Raw genomic sequence first — 21,629 nt, forward strand, 5'->3', positions numbered from 1 at the left:
GTCTTTTTTGGGGGGCCCTTGGGCCTTTTGGCAAAAGGTTTTCAAAAACCAAACCAAACCAACCAACCAAAAAAAATCAAAAAATGTTAAAAAAAAATTTGCCTAAAATGTAAAGCCAAGAAAATGATTAGGATTCAGTTCAAACGGTAGGTACGTGAACCTATTAACATTTCAAGAGAAAACAAAATCTTTAAATATGGAAATCAAAGCATCAAAGAAAATCAGTAATGTTTTAGTCTAAAGTAAGAAAATTCTATTTCATTTGTTCAGACTCACGTAATTAATCTTTCTTCTATTGAATTTGTCTGATCTTTCTATTTAAACTCTGAAAGTTAACATTCAACTCCAGACTTGTCCCTACTATTTAGGCTGGCCATTCTCTTGGTTGTTCTTGTACTCTTATTTCTGTGCCTGACTTTAGTTTTCCTGGTATAGCACTCCTTTCAGCACTTTTTGGAGAGCTGGTATGGTATTGGTAAATTGTTTAAGGTTTTGTTTATCTGAGAATGTTTTTGTCTTTTTTTCTCATATGAAAGATAATCTTGCTGGGTATAGTATTCTTGGTTGAAATTGTTTTTCAATTAATACTTTGAATATATTTTCCTATTCGTTCCTTGCTTGCATTGTTTCCGATGAGAGGTCTGACATTAGCTTCGTGGGATATCCTTTGAAAGTAATTTGACATTTCTCTCTTGCCCATTTTTTTTTCTTTTTTTTTTCTATTTTGGAGAGGTTTTTTTTTGCTATAAGGCGCGTGCACTCGCCAGACAGATAGAGAGAGACATAGAGACAGAAAGCGAGAAATCACCCCCCAGGGGGGATGGTCACACCACAATCCCTTCTCCTCCATTCTCCTCTTGGGATCGTGGGCACGCACGCACACGCGCCCAGTGTGAGTTCTAAGCCACCGGGTCCGGGACGCGAACTGCGGTCGACTACGTGGGAGTCCAGCGACATAGCCATTACACTAACTGCTGGTTCACTCTCTTTCTCATTTTAGTATCTTGTCTCTGTCTGTGGTTTTGGTCAATCTGGCTATGATGTGTCTTGGGGAAGACCTTCTTGGGTAGATTCTATGTGGGATCCATTGTATTTCTTGGGTCTGGATATTTGAGTGCCTCTTTAGGTTTGGAAAATTTTCTTACAGGATTTCATGAAACAGATTATCAATGCCCTTATTAGTTTCTTCGCCTTCTGGGATATTGATGATCCAATGATCCGAGTGTTTGGGTGTTTAATGATTTCTAGTATTACTTGTATATTATTCTCATTTTTATGGGTTATTTTCTCTGTCTTTTTGGTGAATTTTTCTAGGTCAGAGGTTCTATCATCTATATCTGAGATTCGATCTTCTGCGTGGTCTAATTTGCTTTTGATATTTTCAATGGAAGTTTTGATTTCCTGTATTACAGCCTTCATCTCTAACAATTCCATTTGATTTTTTATGATGTGTATCTCCTCTTTGAGATCATGCAAGAACTTCCTTACCTTCTGGAACTAGGTGTCTCTTTTCTCTTGCATCTTCTGTAGTTCGTTATCTCTCTTCTCTTGTATCTCTGCTAACTTTGTCACTATGAATATTTTAAATTGTTTATCTGACATTTCCATGAGTTCCCTTATATTCTTTATGGAGGAAGAGGAGTTATTCTTATCTATTAGAGGGGAGATATTTTCTTCATTTCTCGTATTTCTTGTGTCTCTGCAGTGGTTTGGGCCATCTGATGGATTATATGCTTTTCCTATTTTTGAAGTTAAATCTGAACAATCAGAGTAATGCACAAGGAGGTGACCTGCAGTCTGTAAACACTACCATTTTTCTCCCTTTACACAGTTGATTGAATGAAAATTGAGAATTAATCTGACCCTAGAAGTATTCAGGCATTTGGCTACTGAGCACCTAGACCTATCTAGAAAATCAGTATATGGAGGCTGAGCAGAAAAATGAGAAAGGTAAAATGAAAAGGAAAAGGCATAGAAAAAAACAAAGAAGAGGGAGAAAAACAATAGGAAAAAGAGAAGAAAAAAGTTTTTTTTATTGAAAAATGCATGGGCTGCTTGTAACTCAAATATAGATGGCTGCTGATTGGCCTATCATATGGGAGTGGGGGAAAGGTAAGAACAGCAGAGAGCTAAGTCAAAAAGTTAAAAGAAAATTAAAATAGAGAGATGGAAAAAGACAGAGAGAATAAGTAGGGTGTTCTAAGCTGGCTCCTGGCTAGACTGGGGAGCCAGAGGGTGAAGTCTGGGCAGAGGGTCTTTGGTGGTTGAAATCCCTGAATGGGGCCGCTTGTAACTCAAATACAGATGGCCGCTAGTCCAAACCAGACTAGCTTCTTAAGATGCCATATTTCCATGCTCTCCAGACTTAGAGGCTAGTTCCATTTTCTTTTTTAATTAAAATTATTATTTTTTTTCTTGAGAGTTTTTTGCTTGCTGGAGAGACAGAGAATCACCCTTCAGGGGAGATAGCATACCACAATCCCTTCTCCTTCACTCCATTCTCCTCTTGGGACTTTTTGGCATGCACACACATGTACCAGGCATGAGGTTTTTTTAAGTCTCTGGGTCCAGGACTCGAATCACAGTTGACTACGTGGGAGTCCAGTGACGTAACTATTACACCATCTGCTGGTCCATATTATTATTAAGTTCACTATAGGGCATGTCTGTTCACCAGAAAGAGACAGAGAGAGAGAAAATGAGAGAACAAGCCACCAGGTCCAGGACTTGAACCACAGTTGACTATGTGGGAGTCCAGTGCCTTAACCACCACACCACCTGCTGGCCCCACTAGTTCCAATTTCAATCAAAATTGCTTTCTCTTCTCCCTGCCTTCCCTCTTTTAAATTAGCTTGCCTTTTATTTTTTTTTAATTAAAAAAAAATTTTTTTTTAGAGCAATCTTTGCTATAGGGAATGTGCATTTGCCAGAGAGACAGAAAGCGGGAAATCACCTCCCAGGAGGATGGCCACACGGCAGCCCCTTCTCCCCCATTCTCCCGTCAGGATTTTGGACACGCGTGCACGTGTGTCTAGCTTGAGTTTGAAGCCACCAGGTTCAGGACTCAAACTGCAGTAGACTGTGTGGGAGTCCGGTGATGTGACCATTATGCCGACTGCTGGTTCCTGCCTTCCCTCTTTTCTCCTTCCTTCCCCTAGCACTTTTTCTAATCTAGTATATGATTAAAAAACATAATAAATAATTGCCACATTACTATCTGTCTGGGCTACTGTGGGAGACCCAAGCAGATGTGTTGGTGGTAATTGACTGGCCTGGAATGAACCGTCTTTTTATGACTATATTGTAGGACCCCAGATTGAATTGTTTCAAATAGAGCTGGAGGTAGGAAGGACAGTTGTTATTAGGAAATGAGACCAAAGTTTAAAAAAGGCATCAAAAAGAAAAAGCTAGATTCAGAGAGGTCATTATCTCTGCGTTAATAAACGCCAACATTGAGTCTTAAAATAGCTCTTCATTTTTCATTGCACAGTCTGATTTATTGTTGATCGGTTTTTCATGGCCTAATTAGAGATGATAACCTTTTATGGGTGACTAGAAATAAAATAAATTTCCCTGATGCTTTGGTTTCTGTGACTCCCCGGGCGTTGTTAGTTAGTTCATGGAGTTCCTGACAGGGCTTCTGTTTGAGGCCTTTGTATTTTATGAGTTCCAGTTAGAGAGACGGTATTGACTTGCTTCTTTTTGTAGACTAGAAAGAATAGAGTCCTACATAGATTCTGGGGGAGAGGACTCCTTGTTAGAGGCGGCCTCAGTCTCAGTGAAAGAGATGAACCAGGGACAGTAAAGCTTAATGGAGAATTATGGTCAAGACCTGAGGAAAAATTCATCAACAGAACAGTTTAGGACAGCCCGCTTTCCAGAAACATACCTGACCAAGGCTAAGGTTCAGAGAGCATTTGGCCCTAAGTATTGTAGCTTTCTCTTTTGCTAAAAGTATAGAGCATAAATGTATTTACATCTATCCTCTGGAATTTAGCCACGCTGTAGTGTATACACTACAGAACAATGTAAGGTTTTTGTTTTGTCTTATTTTTAAATTCGCCTTAGGGCACCTGGACTCATTGAAAAGAGACAGAGTGAAAGGGAAAGTGATAACGTGCCCCCTAGGGGGTTGGCTACACTGCAATCCCTTCTTCATTCTCCTGGCAGGATTTGGGGCATGCATGCAACACATGCCCTACATGATTTTTAAGCCATCTGGTCTGGGATGCAAACTGTCAACCATGTGGGATCCAGTGCCTTAACTACCACATTAGCTAGCTGACCTTGTGAGGGTTTTATTTTTTTCAGGTTTTTGCTATAGGGCATGTGTGCTGATTGGAGAGAGACAGAGATAGACAATGAGAAGGCAAGTGAGAAATCACCCCTCCCCCCCCCAGAGGGGATGGCCATGTCACAACCCCTTCGGCATTCTCCTCCTGGGATCTTGGGCGTGCACACACATGTGCCTGGCATGATCCTCAAGCCTCCGTGTCCAGGATTTGAACCATAATTGGCCACGTGGGAGTCCAGCACCCTAACCATCATGCCATCTGCTGGCCCCATCCTAAGGTTTCTAAATAGAATTATTTTAGTTGGTATGATAAGTAGTTCAAAGTATTAAATTACCTCATGCAAAGTTTTGAAAGACAAAATTAAATTTTTTATTAAAACAAATTTATTATATTCAACCTTTTTTTTTTTTTTTTTTTTAGAGAGATTTTTGCTATAGGGAGCATGTACTTGCCAGAGAGACAGAGAAACAGAAAGCAAGAAATCACCCCCCAGGGTCAGTGGCCACTCTGCAATCCCTTCTCCTCTTGGGATTTTTGGCACGCATGTGCCTGGAGTGAGTTTTTTGTTTGTTTGTTTTTTAAGAATTATTTATTTTATTTATTTATTCATTTATTTTAATTTGATAAGAGAGAGACACAGAGAGAGAGGAGAGAGAAGGAAACTGAGAAAGAGAGCCACCAGGTCCGGGACTCAAACTGTGGCTGGCCATGTGGGAGTGTCCAGCACCTTAACCACTATGTCACCTGCTGGTCCCATCCTGGAGTGAGTTTTAAACCACCAAGTTCAGGGCTTGAACCTTGGTCACGTATGTGAGAGTCCAGCAACATAACCATTTAGCCATTTGCTGATCCCTATTTAATTAATTTTAAGTATATAGTCCTGTAGTGTTAAGTATAGTGACATTGTTTTGTAACCAATGGTCCATATACTTAACACTACTGAACTGTAGTGTCTCCTTTTCTAATAATAACTGTCCTTCCTACCTCCTGCTATATTTGTAAGAGTTTAATCGTGGGGTCCTAGGCATAAAAAGAGAAGGCAGTTCATTCTAGGCCACTCAATTTGTAACTTTTTCTTCCTACAAAACTGAAACTATCCATTACACAGGAAGGTCCCCCAGCCTCTGATAACTATCATTCTACTTTGCTTCTACAAATGTAACTGCTCGTGGTTACATTGCTGTACTTCCATGTAGTTGACTGTAGTTCGAATCCATCCTTGATCCGACAGCTTAAAACTCACTCTGGGCATATGTGTCCAAAGACCCAAGAGGAGAATGGAGGAGAAGGGATTGCAGCATGGCCATTCCTCCCCTCACCCCGGGGGTGATTTCTCACTTTCTGTCTGTTTCTCTCAGTTTCTCTGGCGAGCACAAATGCCCTATAGCAAACATTTTTCTAAAAAATAAAATAAAAATAATTAAAAAGTAGACATAACTGCTTTAGATACCCCATAGACAAATCCTACAATATTTCTCTTTTGGTGACCTGCCTATTTTACTTATGCCTTAAGGTTCATCCATGTAGTAGCATATGACAGGATTTGCTTCCTTGTTAAGGTTTAATAATGTTCCATTGTATGTATGTACCACATTTTGCTTATCCTATTCATCTGTGGATGGACTCTTGGGTTGCTTCCACCTCTTGGCTGTTGTGAATAACACTGCTATCAAGGCAGCTATGCAAATACTTCTTTGAGATCTGCTTCTTTCTTTTGGCTATATCTCAGAAGTGGGCTTGCAGGGTCATATGGCAGTTCTAGTTTTAATTTTTGGGGGGAACTTTCCAACTGTTTTCTGTAATGGTTATACCATTTTACAAGCTCATCAATAGTGTAAAAGGTTCTGGTTTCTCTACATCCTTGCTAGCATTTGTTTTTGTTTTAATTTTACCCATCCTAATGGATAGGAGGTTTTATTTCTTGTGATTTTTATTTGAACTTTTCTAATAATTAGTGATGTTGAGCATATTTCCATATACTGTTGGCTATTTCTTTGGAGAAATATCCTTTGTTCATTTTAAAAATTGATTTATTGTTGTTATGGAATTGTTAGAGTTCTTTATATAATACGGGTATTAACCCCCAATTAGATATAAAATTTACAAATATTTTCTTCCATTCCATAGGCTGCCTTTTTACTCTAATGATTGTGTCCTTGATGCACAGAAGTTTAAACTTTTTCTTACTTGCCAGAGACAGAACATGAAAGCACCTCCACACACACACACCCCAAGGTAGGATGTGGTCACATCGCAATCCTGTTCCCCTTTCTCCTTCCCATCAGGATTTTGGACACACAGCACATGTGCCTGTTGTGTTTTTCAAGCTGCTGAGGCTGGGATTGAAACTGTGTGGCTTTCCATGTGGGATCCAGCTATCATAACCACAGGGCTGGTTCCTTAGAGATCTTTTTTAGTAGAGAAATCTGACAGTATTTTTCTCATGCTTTGGACGACAGACCCTTAGAGTTCACAGCAACACTAAATTCTTTCTTCAGTAATGTATCCTGATTTCTTAAGGGAGAAAGATTTAATACCTAATTGAGATTGTCTTGACTTCTTCTTTATGTTAGGTTCCTTTTGCTTCTGTGACGAATTATGACAAATTTATTGTCTTAAAACAGTGCAAGTTTATGATCTTACAACTTTGGAGCTTAGAAATCCTAAAATCAAGGTGTTGGTAGGGCTGCGTTAATTCTGGAGGTTCAAGGGGGAGAATCTCTTTCCTGCCTTTTCCAGAGCCCACCTGCATTCCTTGGCCCATGCCGCTGTTTCCCATCACTCCAATGTCTGTTTCTGTCTTTTAGTATTTTGATTTGTTTTTGAATTTTTTTACCTTTTTTTTTTTCCTCTGTGAGCTGAAGCGGGAGGACAGGCACCCTGGACATGGGCTTGCCATACCACGATCTTTCCTCCAGCCAGGATCATGGAAGCTCTTAAACACATCTGGCATGTTAGGATTGATCCAGTGTCCAAACCAACTTTCCATGTGGCGCCAGGATCACACAGCAGCGTCCTCGTGCCTTTGTCACCAAGACCGGGTCTCTGCTCCTTGTTTACATCTGCTCTGCGTCTTCTGCCTCCTCCTTATAATTACATTAGGCCCATCCCGGTAATCCAGGATAATCTCATCTCAAGATTCTTAATCACATCAACAAAATCCACTTTGCCGTGTACGTAAAGTGACACATTCGTGTGTTTTCGGGATTAGGATGTGGACTTCTTAGGGGCGGGCATCACTCGTACCTCACGCACTCCCGCGTCCTCCCTGCCTGCCTTCCCAGAAGCTAGACTTGTCTCTAGAGACTGAGTCCATTTAGACTCTTTCTCATGCTCTCCTCTCCTCCAGTCCGCCAGTCCTCCATCTGGTCCTGTTGCTTCACTCCGTTTCATTTCTTCCCTTCTGTCCTTTTCTTTCCAGCCCCATGCCCAACCCCCCGGTGCAGGCATTTCTCATCTCATCGTAGACTGCCAGGGTAGCCTTGAGACTGGTCTGCCTGCCTGGAATTCTCTCTACAGGTATTTTAAGCTCTTCTCGAAGCATACTTTTTTTTGGTCTGTGCCTGATCATCCCATTATCTGAAGTCTGTTTTTCTTGGAGGAGGTTTTTTTTTTTTTTTTTTTTGCTATAAGGCACATGCGCTCACCAGACAGAGAGACAGAAAGCGAGAAACCACCCCCCAGGGGGGATGGCCACACTGCAGTCCCTTCTCCTCCATTCTCCTCTCGGGATCTTGGGCACGCACGCACACGTGCCCGGCATGAGTTTTAAGCCCTGGGTCCAGGATGCGAACCGTGGTCGACTACATGGGAGTCCAGCGACATAGTCATTACGCTAACTGCTGGTCCCTGAAGTCTGTTTTTCTGACTTCTTTTGTTTCTGCTGGTCGTCAGTCTTGTTTCCTCATCTGCTTGATTACTTTTTTTGGGGGGTGGTGGGTGGGGGAAGCGGTTTTTGCTGTAGGGCACATGTGCTTGTCAGAAAGATGTAAGAGACAGAAAGCGAGAAACCACCCCCCAGGGGGGATGGCCACACTGCAGTCCCTTCTCCTCCATTCTCCTCTCGGGATCTTGGGCATGCACGCATATGTGCCAAGCAAATGACTTTAAGCCACCGGGTCTGGGACTTGAATTGTGGTCAACTATGTGGGAGTCCAGCGATATAGCCATTATGCCATCTGCTGGTTCCAGCTTAATTACTTTTGATTATCTCCTGGTCCTTGTTTTTGAGAAAGTATTTCGAGGAATAATTGGAGGCCTCAGATGAGGCCTCTGCCCTTGTGGGCAGAGAATTTTTGTGTACCTTCCCAGGCCCACGGGGCTCTTTCTGGCCCAGGACTATTTCAGAAGCGGCTCATGGTTGTGGTTCCGGGCTCTTTCAGGTAGGCGCTCTTGGGCCACCAGTCTACCTGAGGGCTGGTTTGCTTCGGGTTCCCCTGTTACCAAGTAGATGGAGCTCTTTGGGGCCCTCGTTCTTTCTTGTGAAGAATCTCCTTTTAACGCTCTGCCTCGGCCAGCCCTGGTCTTCAGTTTCCGCTCAGGAGGCCATTAAAATGTGAGCTCCATTTTCCCAGATCAGCCAGTACTTTGAGTGCAGAAAGACTTATCTCTCAGGTTCCCATTTTCCTTAGTTGTCAAAGTTTCAGTGCTTTTAAGACTTCTTTTAGAAATATTTTTGGGACCAGCAGTTAGCATATTGGCTATGTCGCTGGACTCCCATGTAGTCAACTGCTGTTCGAGTCCCGGACCCAGTGGCTTAAATTCACACCGGGTGCGTGTGCGTGTGTGCCTAAGATCCCGAGAGAATGGAGGAGAAGGGATTGCGGCATGGCCATCCTCCCTGGGGGGTGATTTCTTACTTTCTGTCTCTCTGTCTTTCTGGCGAGCTCACGCGTTCTATAGCAAAAACCTCTAAAAAAAAATTATATTATTCATTGTTTTTAGCAGAATAGTGGGCCAATACTGGAGCCTGTCTGTCCAGACTTCAGATTCCTGTCCTGTTTTTCCCTGTTGCTCCTGGGTCCTGATGTGGTTAACCTTTAGTACCATTGCGATTGCGTCACCTAGAGGAACACAGTGACCGTGTGAGCTTTAGCCCCCCTCCCCCCCACTCCCCTGCCACTACCACTGCCCAAGATGTTAAAACCCAAGGTCTGTGATTTGTTAGTGGCTTTGGAAGGAAGAGACCGGCCGGGAAGGATATGTCTGTTTTGGGCATTTCTGTTTCTGAGGGCCTGAGAAAAGGTCTTTCCTTGGCCTGGTTGTAATTGAGTTTTGGTAGCAGAGGGCAGGAGGCTAGTCATTTTTTCCGCAATGCTAGATTGTCAGAGGGATAATGAGAGCCTTCATTTCACAGTGTAGCTGGTCGCATGCTGCTGGTTGGGGGCCCAAGCCCTTGGTGGGCCACTGGCCTGACGAAGCACCGAGGGCAGGCCAAGGCCTGGATTATACAGGAAGAGAGAGCTGTGTGACAAGTCTGGGGGAAGCAGCCTGCTGTGGGGTCAGGAAGCCCATGTCTAACTGTCCTCCCACAGGTGGCCATACTGTGCCCTTAGACACAGCGTGCCATATGCATGGCTCTGAGTGACACCTGCTTCTCTCAGCCTTGGCTGTCCTGCGAGGCTGTGACCTTGGGGGAGAGTGGGCTCTGTTGGCCCCACAGCCACCCTTTAGGAGAATAATGGAGGGGGCTCTGCATGGTCCCCAGGCGGAAGAGGGAATGGCCCTCAATGGGCCATCTAGAGTCCATAGCCTCTGGTTCTAGTAGATTCACTCATCCAGCAGTTTTGGTCCTAAACACTGGCTTCGTTCATCTGGTCTAATCTCATTTTGCAAATGCGCAAACAGGCTCAGAGAGTTTCTTGTATTTAAGATTAAGCAGGATATTCTGGCCTCACGTGGCTTGTTTGAGTAGAAGACCAAGGAAGTGGAGCCCAGCTTTGGTCAGTGGGAATTTGGGGGCATTTACTATGAACCTCCGAGCCCAGGAGAAAAGAGTAATAAAGGTGAGCCAGACTGCCTCCCCCTCAGATCTCCATGGGCCCAGCCCAGGCCCTCTTGGTTGGCATAGACCTTGAGACCATCTGGTCAGAGATCAGTGAAGATCCCCTGAAGTGGCAAGTCAGGGAACCTGACTGGAGGACGGTGGGGCAAGTAGGCCCCTGGTGGCCCCTGTACAAAAAATAACTCAGCTTCCTGAGCGGGTGCCAGCTTTTCCTTCCTGGGGCCTGGGCTGGCTGCTGAGCCTGCAGGTTTCTGGGCGCACTGCTGTCTTCACCCTGTGACTGGGCTGGGCCTGACTTTGCCCTTGGTGTCCCAGGCCATCCCACTCTGACCAGCACGTGGGCCTCTCTGCACTCGCCACTCCCCACGGGACCAGTCGCACCATGCAGCCTGGGCTGTGCACTCCCTCTTGGCCTTGTGCCCAGTTACCTTCGCTGGCAGCCGCCCCTCCCCACGCAGAGCAGCCGCAGACCAGCAAGCCCTTTCATTCTTCCTCTGTTCTTAAAGCAATTTCAGTGAGTTCATTTCTCAGCCTCCTGCGAATTATCAAGCACCAAACTTTCTTTTTAAATTACCTCTATAATTTTCTTTTAAAATTACCCTTATAAAACTAGGTGACAGTTAAATGAAGACCATGTGCTGCTCCTGGCATTTTTCTTACTAAGCCTGCAAACCTGTTGGCTTAAAGATAACAGGGGAGGATTGTCCTGGACCTGAGGCACTGTTTTTCTAGCTGCCGGGTCCTGTATTTAAATTGCTTTATCTGGTTGATAGAGATCCCGTCCCTTTTCCTGGATCAAATAAGGATAAGAGAGCCTGAGGGTAATAAATGTGTGTGGACAAAACTGTTGGAAAGTTTTTATGGAAGTAATTTCTCTCACATATTTGATACCGAAAATGTATAGCTTCAGATGTCTGCTGTGGCTGGGCCCGTGAACTGTACGTCTTGTCGTTTCTGGAATCTTTTCTCTGTCTAGTGATCTGGGGTCAGTGTTTCTCAGCCCCCCCATCCAGATTGTATCTTCTGTCGGTGGTATCAGCTTGCCAGCATTTTGAACATGACTAGAGAGACTTAACTGTAGGAGCTCTTCAAAGTTAAGAGATAAGTAGGCAATGCAGTGTGAGTATGTTACGCTGGGCTCTGTCCAATCACCTGGAAACAGAAGCATGCAGTGTTTTAGGTTTGGGAAGGACTCAAGAGCCCGCATTTTACTGATAAAGATACTGAGGCCTTGTTCAAGGTCCCATAGAGTGAACGAGTACTAGAAGCCCTGTTTCCGACTCTCCAGGCAGGTGCTCTCTCCACTCCCCATGACGCTTCTCTGGTGTCAGTGATCTCCCCCTGTACCCCCGCCCCAGCACCCGCCTTCTCTCCTGGAGGCAGAGAATAGACCAGGTGGCTGAGTACATCATGCCCTTGCTCATCCTCTTGTCCTCGTCCCTTCCCTCTTCCCAGGCATGCCCAGTCTGCCACAGCCCACCCATCAGTCCCCTCCTCGAGCAGGCATCCTACCTCTTGCACTTCTCAGCCTCCCCAGATTGCCTGAAGTTCACCCTGTGCTTTAGCTCTTATGACAGGATCTGTCCAGGTTGGGGTGTTAATTTCCATCTTGTGAGGCCTGTCATGATACCTGATGCCCAGCAAATGGGCCGTCGGTGAACAGGAGAGATGTGATATACCAGACACCCCAACATGGGCTCAGCGTCTTGTTTTGCTGCCCAGCTCTGCAGGTGTCTGTCATCTCTCCAGCTAAGTTCCAGAAGGGCAGGCAGTCTAGTTTCCATGTCTTTCACCAGAGCCCTTAGTAAAGTTCTTGGCTGGTGGTCGGTTCCAGCATTGATACTTTATTTTCTTGCCATTTGAATCTGCAATTCAGGTTAAATTATAAGTTTACTTTATCCCAAGGCCTTGGCACATGGCCACATCTTCATGGCCGCCTGAACGCTCTGGCCCCATGGTACCTACCATTTGGGAATGAAGAAGTCAACAGGTTGTGGCAATTAGTGCACAGATTTCTACACTTGAATTCTTCAGTACCTATTTGCAATGACAAGATAGTATGAGTGGTGAGGTGGATACAAGCCAAAATAATTGTTAGGGTTGCTGTGAAAATTGCCACGGAAGCAGCATCCTCCTGAGTTAGTGTTTTACAGCTAGAAGAATGCTGCTGAAATGCTTATTCCAAGAGCCTCAGAATCACCAGGATGCTGCGTTTTATCCTGTTGGACTTTGAAGTAATGCTGGTAACAGCTATTGTTCATGTATTTCCAGCCTTGAAATAGAGAATTGCTAATAGACATGAGCCAGTTAAAAGGGAGGAAACGATTATTCCAGTGTCCTGAGGAGAGATTGCCTGGCATTCGTAACACTGGTATGTCGGCTGCTCATAAGAGACTCCCTCACTGGAAGCTATCTAGTGAAAATTAAACCATTAAACCCACTGAAGTAAAAAACAGTGGACATCTGCCAAGTAAAATCATAATCGCCCTTTAAACCAAGCCACCTGTGCTCCTATCTGCAAAGGACAGTGTTTCCTATGGAGACCTGCTCTCTGACTTCTCGTTTCTCACTGTTTTCACAGAGCCTGAGCCTGAAGCCGGCAATGACAAGTCTGAATGGTCGCCATGCCAAGAAAACCATTGACATGCCAAAACCATCAGCCCCCAAAGTGCACGTGCAGAGGTCCGTGTCCCGAGACACCATCGCCATTCACTTCTCGGCATCCAGGGAGGAGGAGGAGGAAGAGGAGGAGGAGTTGAGGGAGTACCTCGAGGAGGGGCTGGACGACCAAAGCATTGTAACAGGGCTCGAAGCCAAGGAAGACCTCTACTTTGAGACTCAGGGTGGCCATGACCCTGCTGGCCCTGCCGCCTCGCCCCTCCTGGCAGATGGATGGTCTGTGTCGCAGGCCTCTGCCATTTTGCCCGTTTCCGAGAACACTGTAAAGCTGTTGGAGTCCCCTCCTCCGGCAGCACAAGTATTAAGTACAGTGCCACTGGCTCTGTCCCCAGGGTCGTCTTCATCAGGACCCTTAGCTAGCTCTCCCAGTGTGTCATCCCTTTCGGAGCAGAAAACCAGTTCCTCCTCCCCGCTGTCTTCCCCTTCCAAGTCTCCCGTGCTCTCATCCAGTGCCTCGTCCTCCGCCCTTTCCAGTGCAAAACCCTTCATGAGCCTTGTGAAGTCCCTGTCAACCGAGGTGGAGCCAAAAGAGTCCCCGCACCCTCCGAGGCACAGGCACTTGATGAAGACATTGGTCAAGTCTCTGTCCACAGACACCTCGAGGCAGGAGTTGGACACCGTTTCCTATAAACCACCGGACTCCAAACTGAACTTACACCTGTTCAAGCAGTTCACACAGCCGCGAAACACAGGTGGAGACTCCAAAACTGCACCTTCTTCCCCGCTCACGTCCCCCTCTGACACTCGCTCCTTTTTTAAAGTGCCCGAAATGGAGGCTAAAATTGAAGACACTAAACGACGCCTTTCAGAAGTCATATATGAGCCTTTTCAGCTCCTTAGTAAAATTATAGGGGAAGAAAGTGGCAGCCATAGGCCCAAAGCCTTATCTTCAAGTGCTTCAGAACTCTCCAATCTGTCCAGCTTGAATGGGCACTTGGAAAGCAATAACAACTACAGCATCAAGGAAGAGGAGTGTGATTCTGAGGGGGATGGCTACGGAAGTGATTCCAATGTCCCCAGAGGTGACCACTCAAAATCCCCTGAGGAGCCCGCAAGAGAGGGGGAACTGAAGAGTTCCCAGGTGAGCAGTCTGAAGGATTTAGGCCTGAAGACAAGTTCTCTAGTTCTTGAGAAATGTTCTTTGTCTGCCTTAGTGAGCAAGGAAGATGAAGAGTTTTGTGAACTGTATACTGAGGACTTTGATTTGGAAACAGAGGGGGAGAGTAAAGTTGACAAGCCCCCAGACATCCCTCTCAAGCCAGAGGTGCTTGCAGAGGACGGTATGGTTCTTGACAGTGAGGACGAGGTGGACTTGGCCGTGCGGCACCCGGACTTACCAGTGAAGACATTGGGCTTCTTTATAATGTGTGTCTATGCGTACCTCATCCTCCCCCTCCCCCACTATGTGAGTGGACTCTGCCTGGGCATTGGCCTGGGATTCATGACTGCCGTGTGCATGATTTGGTTTTTTACACCACCAAGTGCTCATAAATATCACAAGTTACATAAAAGTCTGCAACACTGGAACACAAGATCTCTGGATATCAAAGAACCTGAAATACTGAAGGTAAGCCTTTCCTCAGCAACTCGCTTGTACACACACTCTCAAATACAGCCTTTTGTTTCAGTCTGCCTTTCTCTCACTGACAACTGAATACCACACCGGGTTGTTGATACTGATTAGAGGTTTATTTAGCTCATGGTTTTAGAGGTCCAGGGTCAAAGGGCTGAATCTTGTGAAGGTCTTCTTGTTGGTAGGAGCTCTCTGCAAAGTCAATGCAGCACAGGGCATCACATGACAAGGACAAGAGCAAGCACATGTGTCAGCATGTTGCTTTTCTTAGAGTGCTGCCAAGAATGAATCATGGGTGCCCCACCCTGATGATTGTCGTCCCATTCTAGTCACCTCCCAGCGGTCTCACCTTTCCACGCCATAATCAGATAAAGTCTCCTGCCTTGCAGTGCCATTACAGTGGCTCACTAAGTTTCAACATGTGAATTTTTTTTTTCTTCTTCTTTTTTTTTGGAGAGATTTTCACTGTAGGGCGCGTGCGCTCGCCAGACAGACAGAGAGAGACATAGAGACAGAAAGCGAGAAATCACCCCCCAGGGGGGATGGTCACGCCGCAATCCCTTCTCCTCCATTCTCCTCTCGGGATCTTGGGCACGCACGCACACGCGCCCGGCGTGAGTTTTAAGCCACCGGGTCCGGGAAACGAACCGCGGTCGACTACGTGGGAGTCCAGCGACATAGCCATTACGCTAACTGCTGGTTCCCTCAACATGTGAATTTTGAGGAGACATATCCAAATCACTGCAGCCTTATTTTAGATCTGACTTAATTTTGGAGGGTTAATTTTTGGAGGTTTCTGCACAGGCAGTGCTCTTATGATTTGGGGTTCTCTTCCTCCTGCAGGCACCCAAGGAACTGACCTGGGAAATTTCATTCTAGCTCAACTTTTGCCGACTCACCAAGTAGTTTTCTAAAAACCTCTGTGGCTTTTGAGAGTAGCATTTACATCCAGTTTCCATCTTGGTCTGTCTCTGAATTTGCCAGGAATTTGCTACTTGCTGAGGATTTGTTGTAGCTAAGTCTATTAAGCTTAAATATTCTTAAGAACCTAAAGAAAGGTTAATACCTGTGAAATTGGAAGCAAAAGGAAGAAGGAAGAGAAAGCTAATTAATGGCAGCATTGGACCCTCTTGGTGCTCCTGTTTTCTCTGCACAGTGGAGCTTGGGCTGAGCCGTCACCTGTCAGTGCTTGTCGGATGTCAGGTTTGGGGCCTCCTGAGGGGTACTTGAGACAGCCCATCAGGGTGGAAGAAAATACTAGAACTCTTCTATTAATATTTATTTTTCATGTCATAAAGTTTTTGGGTTATTGTGTATGTTTCTTAATATATGCAATAGAAAGGGCCGGGAGGTAGTGTAGTGGTTAAGGTGCTAGACTCCCACATGGCAGATTGTGGTTCAAGTCCCAGACCCAGCAGCTTGAAAGTCACATTGGGCACACGTGCATGCGTGCCCAGAATCTTTTTTTTTTTTCTGGAGAGATTTTCGCTATAGGGCGCGTGTGCTCGCCAGACAGAGAGAGACATAGAGACAGAAAGCAAGAAATCACCCCCTAGGGAGGATGGTCATGCTGCAATCCCTTCTCCTCCATTCTCCTCTCAGGATCTTGGGCACGCACGCACACGCGCCCGGCGTGAGTTTTAAGCCACCGGGTCCGGGACACGAACCGCGTGGTCGACTACGTGGGAATCCAGTGACATAGCCATTACGCTAACTGCTGGTTCCCCGTGCCCAGAATCTTGCGAGGAGAAGGAAGAAGAGGGGATTGCAACATGGCCATCCCCCTGAGAGATAATTTCTCACTGTCTTGTTCTGTCTCTCTCTGACTACAGCGAGCACATGTGCCCTATAGCAAAAATCTCTCCAAAATAAACCAAATATATATGCAATATGAAAGTACAGTTGTGGCCTATATAGTTTGTAAGTTACATATACACACATACAATTGTATACATGGTTTGTTTTTTTTTTTTTTTTTGTAAGGTTTTCTCTATGGGCACGTGCGCTCACCAGAAAGACAGAGAGAGACAGATAGAAAGCAAAAAATCACCCCCTGGGGGTATGGCCATGCCGCAATTCCTTCTCCTTCATTCTCCTTTCGGGACCTTGGGCACGCACACACACGCGCCTGGCATGAATTTAAGCCACCGGGTCTAGGACTCGAGCCATGGTCAACTACGTGGGAGTCCAGCAGCATAGCCATTACGCTATTATGCTGGTCCCTATACATGTTTTTAAAGGTAGCATATGTAATCAGTTTAGAGACGACTGCTTTATAAAAGTTAGCTAATTCAATTTCACCAGAGTTTGATACTTCTAGTTTTGCACACAGAAACTCAGGCTCTGAGAGATGGTCATTTATCCTAGATTTCTTGACACATAATTAACTAATTGAGGTGGAATTTGGAGCCCTGGTGTATCCTTTTCCTGACTTTTTTTTTTTTTTTTCTTGAGAGAGAGATATTTTTGCTATAGGGCACATGTGTTCGCTGGAGAGACAGAGAGACAGAAAGTGAGAAATCACTCCCCAGGGGGATGACCATGCTACAATCCCTTCTCTCGGGATTGTGGGCACGCACGCACACCTGACCAGTGTGAGTTTTAAGTCGCTGGGTCTGAGACTCAACCCATGGTAGACTATGTGGAAGTCCACCGACATAACCATTATGCCATCTGCTGGGTCCCCTTCTTCCTGCTTTTTTGCATGACACTTATCTGCAGAACTTTCATGCCTAGGCCTGTCTGGAAAAGCCCTCACCTTACAAAAGATGTAGAAAAAGGAAGACTCACTTTCCCTGGAGCAGTTTTAAACCTTAATTATTGATGTTAATCTTCAGCTTTTCAAATTCAAAGCTCCTTTGGTTTCTGTGTTAAACTAATAGGTTTCTCCTCCCTTCTGTTTAAGTAAGAATGCTCTAAAAATGGGGAGTGTCATGGTAGTTAAGGGCACTGGATTTCCTCGTGGCCGACTGTGGGTTTAGTCCCACACCTGATGGCTTGCTTTCTCACCTCTTTCTCTCCCTCTGTCCCTCTCTGGTCAAATTAAAATAAGTAAATAAATAAATAAAGTTAAATAAAGTAATAAAAAAAAAGAATGCTCTAAATGGCAGCACGATCTCTCTTTGTTACAACAAAAAAAATCATTTTCCTTTTTTCAAAAGAAATACATGGCCAGTGTTTGAAAGGTAGAGAAAACCTAAAGAAAAGAGTTATTCATTATCACATTGATGGGCAGGAATTAATGATTTTATATGCATCCTAGTGTTTTGTTTTTTGAGAGAGACTTTTGCTCTAGGACACTTGTACTTGCCCGAGACAGAGAGACAGAAAGGGGGTACCACCGCACTGCAATCCCTTCTCTTCCGTTCTCTTGGGATTTGGGGCACGCACCCACACATACCTGGCATGAGTTTCCAGCTGCTGTGTTTGGGACTCGAACTGCAGTCGACTATGTGGGAATCCAGTGCCTTAACCACCACACCATCTACTGCCCCCTCGCCCCTTTAATTTCTGCCAAGTGTGAGTATATACGTCATACACATACATACTCATCCACTCTTTTTGTTTTCATTTAATGGGGTCATATATTCTGCAGCCTGACCTTTTGCTTCCTTTTACATGACAGTATGCTATAAAACTTTTCTTTTTTAAGAGAAGCTGGTGTTGAGTCCTGAGGATATGACACCCTTAAGCTTAGCATTAATACCTAAAGTGGAGCGAAAGTGACTCATTATGCATGGCTGCTAAGCTTTCCTGATAGGGTGGTGCTGTGACTACCTGAATTACATGGCCACTAAGTAAGTTAGTGCTAACTTTAGCAAAGAAAAATGTACTTCCACTAACCCTAGTGCCTGCCTCACTGTGCCATTCAGTTTAAATTGGTTTGAGCACTTGTCTTAGAAAGATTGCCATTTCAAAGGAGTCTACCTCTAGCTTTGCCCTAGTCACAAAGTGTGTTTACCAACTATACAAGGGATGCTCAAGGAATGGAAATTTTTTCTTTTTTCTTTTTTTTTGGTCATAGGGCACATGTGGCTTGCTGGATAGAGACAGAGAGACAGTGAGAGGGAAAGTGAGAAATCACCCCCCCGGGGGGACGACCCCACTGCAGTCCCTTCTCCTTTCTCCTGGGATTTTGAGCACGTATGAACATGTGCCCAGTGTGAATTTCAGGTTGCCAAGTCTAGACTCGAACTACAGTTGGCCATGTGGGAGTCCATCACCTTAACCGCCACACCACCTGCTGGCCTCCAGAATGGGATATTACTGTTATGGCCAAGTCTGGTTGCTTCTATCCAATCATTGAAACAGTGTAGGCAGTGCTAGTTGTGATGCTGAGCACCTGTGGTGGCCTAAGTGTTGGGTGTGTTCTCTCGTTTGATCTTCATCACAAACCTTTCCAGTTAGGGTATATGCTCATGGGAAATGGAGGCCCAGAGAGGTTCACAGCAAGGAAGTGCTGGGGCCTGCAGGACTGACATTTTAAGGAAGGTGTTTCGCCACTCAGTGTCTGGAATAAATGTATTTGGATTTTCCTTGTAGAGAAAAGTAGTTTAATGGTTTTACAGACTGACATCTGTAATTGAAGCAAATTGCCTTAGGCTAGTTTATGAGTATTCTTCCTGACTGATGTTTGCAGAACTCTGATCACTTTGGTAGTTCTTTTTCATTCTTTGCCTTAACTTATTTAGAATGACTTTATTACTAATGAGGAAAAGTATATTTTAGCCTGAGGTCTTTTTGTTGGTATGCTGGGCTGTTTTTAGAAATCTGGTTAAATACATCCTCACTTAGAAAAGAGGTACTGCTAATGGACTGACCCCAGTGGTCTGGTGGTTAAAGGAGCCAGATCCCACATGGCCGACCACAGGGTTCTACTCCTGGCTCCAGCAGCTTGAAGGACACACTGGGTGCATGTACATGCATGCCCCAAATCCTGACAGGATGAAGAAGTAGAGGAGAGGGGATTGGACATGAACATACCCCACTGTGGGGTTTCTGTCTCCCTCTTCCTCTCTTCCTGTCTCTTTCTGGTGAGTACATATGCCCCTTGGAAAATTAAATAGGAAAGAAAGAAAGGAAGGAAGGAAGAAGACACTACTATGGATTACAAGGGGACGCTGTACATTACAACCAGAAAATTTCAAATGGATGTGTTGTTTTGGCTTAATTAATTTTACCGAATGGGAGATCACACTTTTGGAAACCAGGTTTTTGTTTGTTTGTTTGTTTGTTTGTTTTTTAAATAGTACTTCAAAACACTTAGTAGCATTAGCATTAAATTTAGGACCCAGGTGTTACAATAAGAAACGTATGATGTCGTCTTAACCAGGCCTTTCTGTCTTCTTCCTTTGTGTTCACTCACTGGACATTGTGCCTCACTTTCTGTATGAGGTGAGAGGACACCAGGTATTGTGTCTCACTTACTGTATGAGTTAGGGTGGCACTAGCTATTGTAACAACTGAGAAGTTTATTTCTCGCTCACAAAACGGTGGTGGGTGTTCCAGATGGGTGGGTGGCCACCTATACATATTGACTCAGTGGTCCAGGCTCTTGTCATCTTGTGGCTCCACCCGGGACTCAGCAAACTTTTTCTCAAAAGGAATCCAGGTAGTAAGTATTTTAAGCTTGTGGGCCATACAGTCTCTGTTGCAACCACCCAACTCTGCGTTATAGCAGGAAAGAAGCCACATATAACATGTAAATGAATGGGTGCAGCTGTGTTCCAGTAAAACTTGACAAAAGCAGGCCTCTGACCCAGTTTGCCTGTCTCTGCCCTAGGGTATTAGCGTTCTTTGCATCCAGGTCTTGGTGGAGGGAGAAAGTGAAAACAAGGCATACTTACTCAAATGCCTGGACCTGAATGTGACACATAGCGCTTCCATTGAGTGCGAGCCGGTCACCCAGACCTGTTAAAAAATGTAGGGGTCCCTGGGAAATCTAGTGCTTTTCAGGACCGCTGCTTCCAAGTAAGAGCCCTACCACATGGAGGGGGTGCCCAGATCTGGAGGCACAGCTAGCTTTCTCTGCCTCTCCTTTGTGGTTCTTATCAGAGCAGTGGTTTCACGTCTGTTCTCTATCCTCCCCGGTACACCATGAGCTTTCTGAGCACAGAGGCCATGTCCACTCCGTTCATTGTTGTATCCTCTGCACCTCTCATGTAGTGGGCATGTGATAAGTAATTGTTGAATGGGTGAATGAGTGAGTGGATGGGATTCAATCGTAGCTTCTTTTTTCTGAAGAGATATTTGCTATAAGGCACATGAGCTTGCTAGAGCGACAGAGAGAAAGTGAGAAATCATCCTTCATGGAGGATGGCCATGCAGCAATCCCTTTTCCTCCATTCTTCTCTTGGGATTTTGGACATGGATGCAGATGTGCCTGGCATGTTTCAAGCTGCTGGGTCCAGGACATGAACTGCCATTGGCCACATGGAGTACAGTGGCTTTAACCACTGTGCCACCTGCTGGCTCCTTAACTGTAGCTTTTGAAGGCTTTTTTCCTTTTCCCCCTGAAGTGGACAAACCAAGATAGATGGTCGTCCATCTTTGACAGATTTGAAGCTTGGTGTTAGTTGTTCAGAAATTGTTCCCCTTGCGATGCCCATATAGAGCTTCCGTCTGGAACTCAGAAGGTGGAAGGGTGGAGAGATGGACATGGTGGTAAGTTCTAGATTTCTACTCTAACTGCGGGTTATGGCTCTAAAGTGATGCTGGAGATAGGCCTTGGTTTCTTCATAAAACAGGCCTGTGTACCTGTTACAGGTGAGTTGAAAGAGCCACTTTTGGAAAATAGTTTCATTTTGGAGATTAGTCAGCTAGTTTGAGTTATTTTCTGGTGTTAATCATATTCGGTTAGTTTTGACAGAGGATGTGATGATGCAGGTCTTGAAGACAGGTATGGAAACCTCAAAAAGAAAAAAGAAAAAAGAAAACCTTGCCGATGGTGGGGAGGGGGGCTGTAAAACCTGATCTGATACAGATCGTCAATATAGAGGCCAGCCCTAGACACCAATCCTGCAGACTTTATGCCCTAAGAAGACTCACCTTTGAACCATGAGTCAGTCCAACAGGGATG

At 45.0% G+C, this 21,629-nt stretch overlaps 1 protein-coding gene across 2 annotated transcripts in view; it reads left to right on the plus strand.

Annotated features, from left to right (window-relative positions):
- TEX2 (testis expressed 2) overlaps positions 1-21,629 on the plus strand; it is a 102,611-nt gene that overhangs the window by 2,710 nt on the left and 78,272 nt on the right. For both annotated transcript variants that reach the window (XM_006146789.3, XM_006146790.3), the window contains exon 2: positions 12,881-14,545. In XM_006146789.3, the coding sequence (XP_006146851.1) occupies positions 12,902-14,545 (1,644 nt within the window). In that variant the 5' untranslated portion in view covers positions 12,881-12,901. The remainder of the gene's footprint in view (positions 1-12,880; positions 14,546-21,629) is intronic.

The sequence above is a fragment of the Tupaia chinensis genome, unplaced genomic scaffold (assembly GCF_000334495.1).
Source record: "Tupaia chinensis unplaced genomic scaffold, TupChi_1.0 Scaffold000187_1, whole genome shotgun sequence".
Lineage (NCBI taxonomy): Eukaryota > Metazoa > Chordata > Mammalia > Scandentia > Tupaiidae > Tupaia > Tupaia belangeri.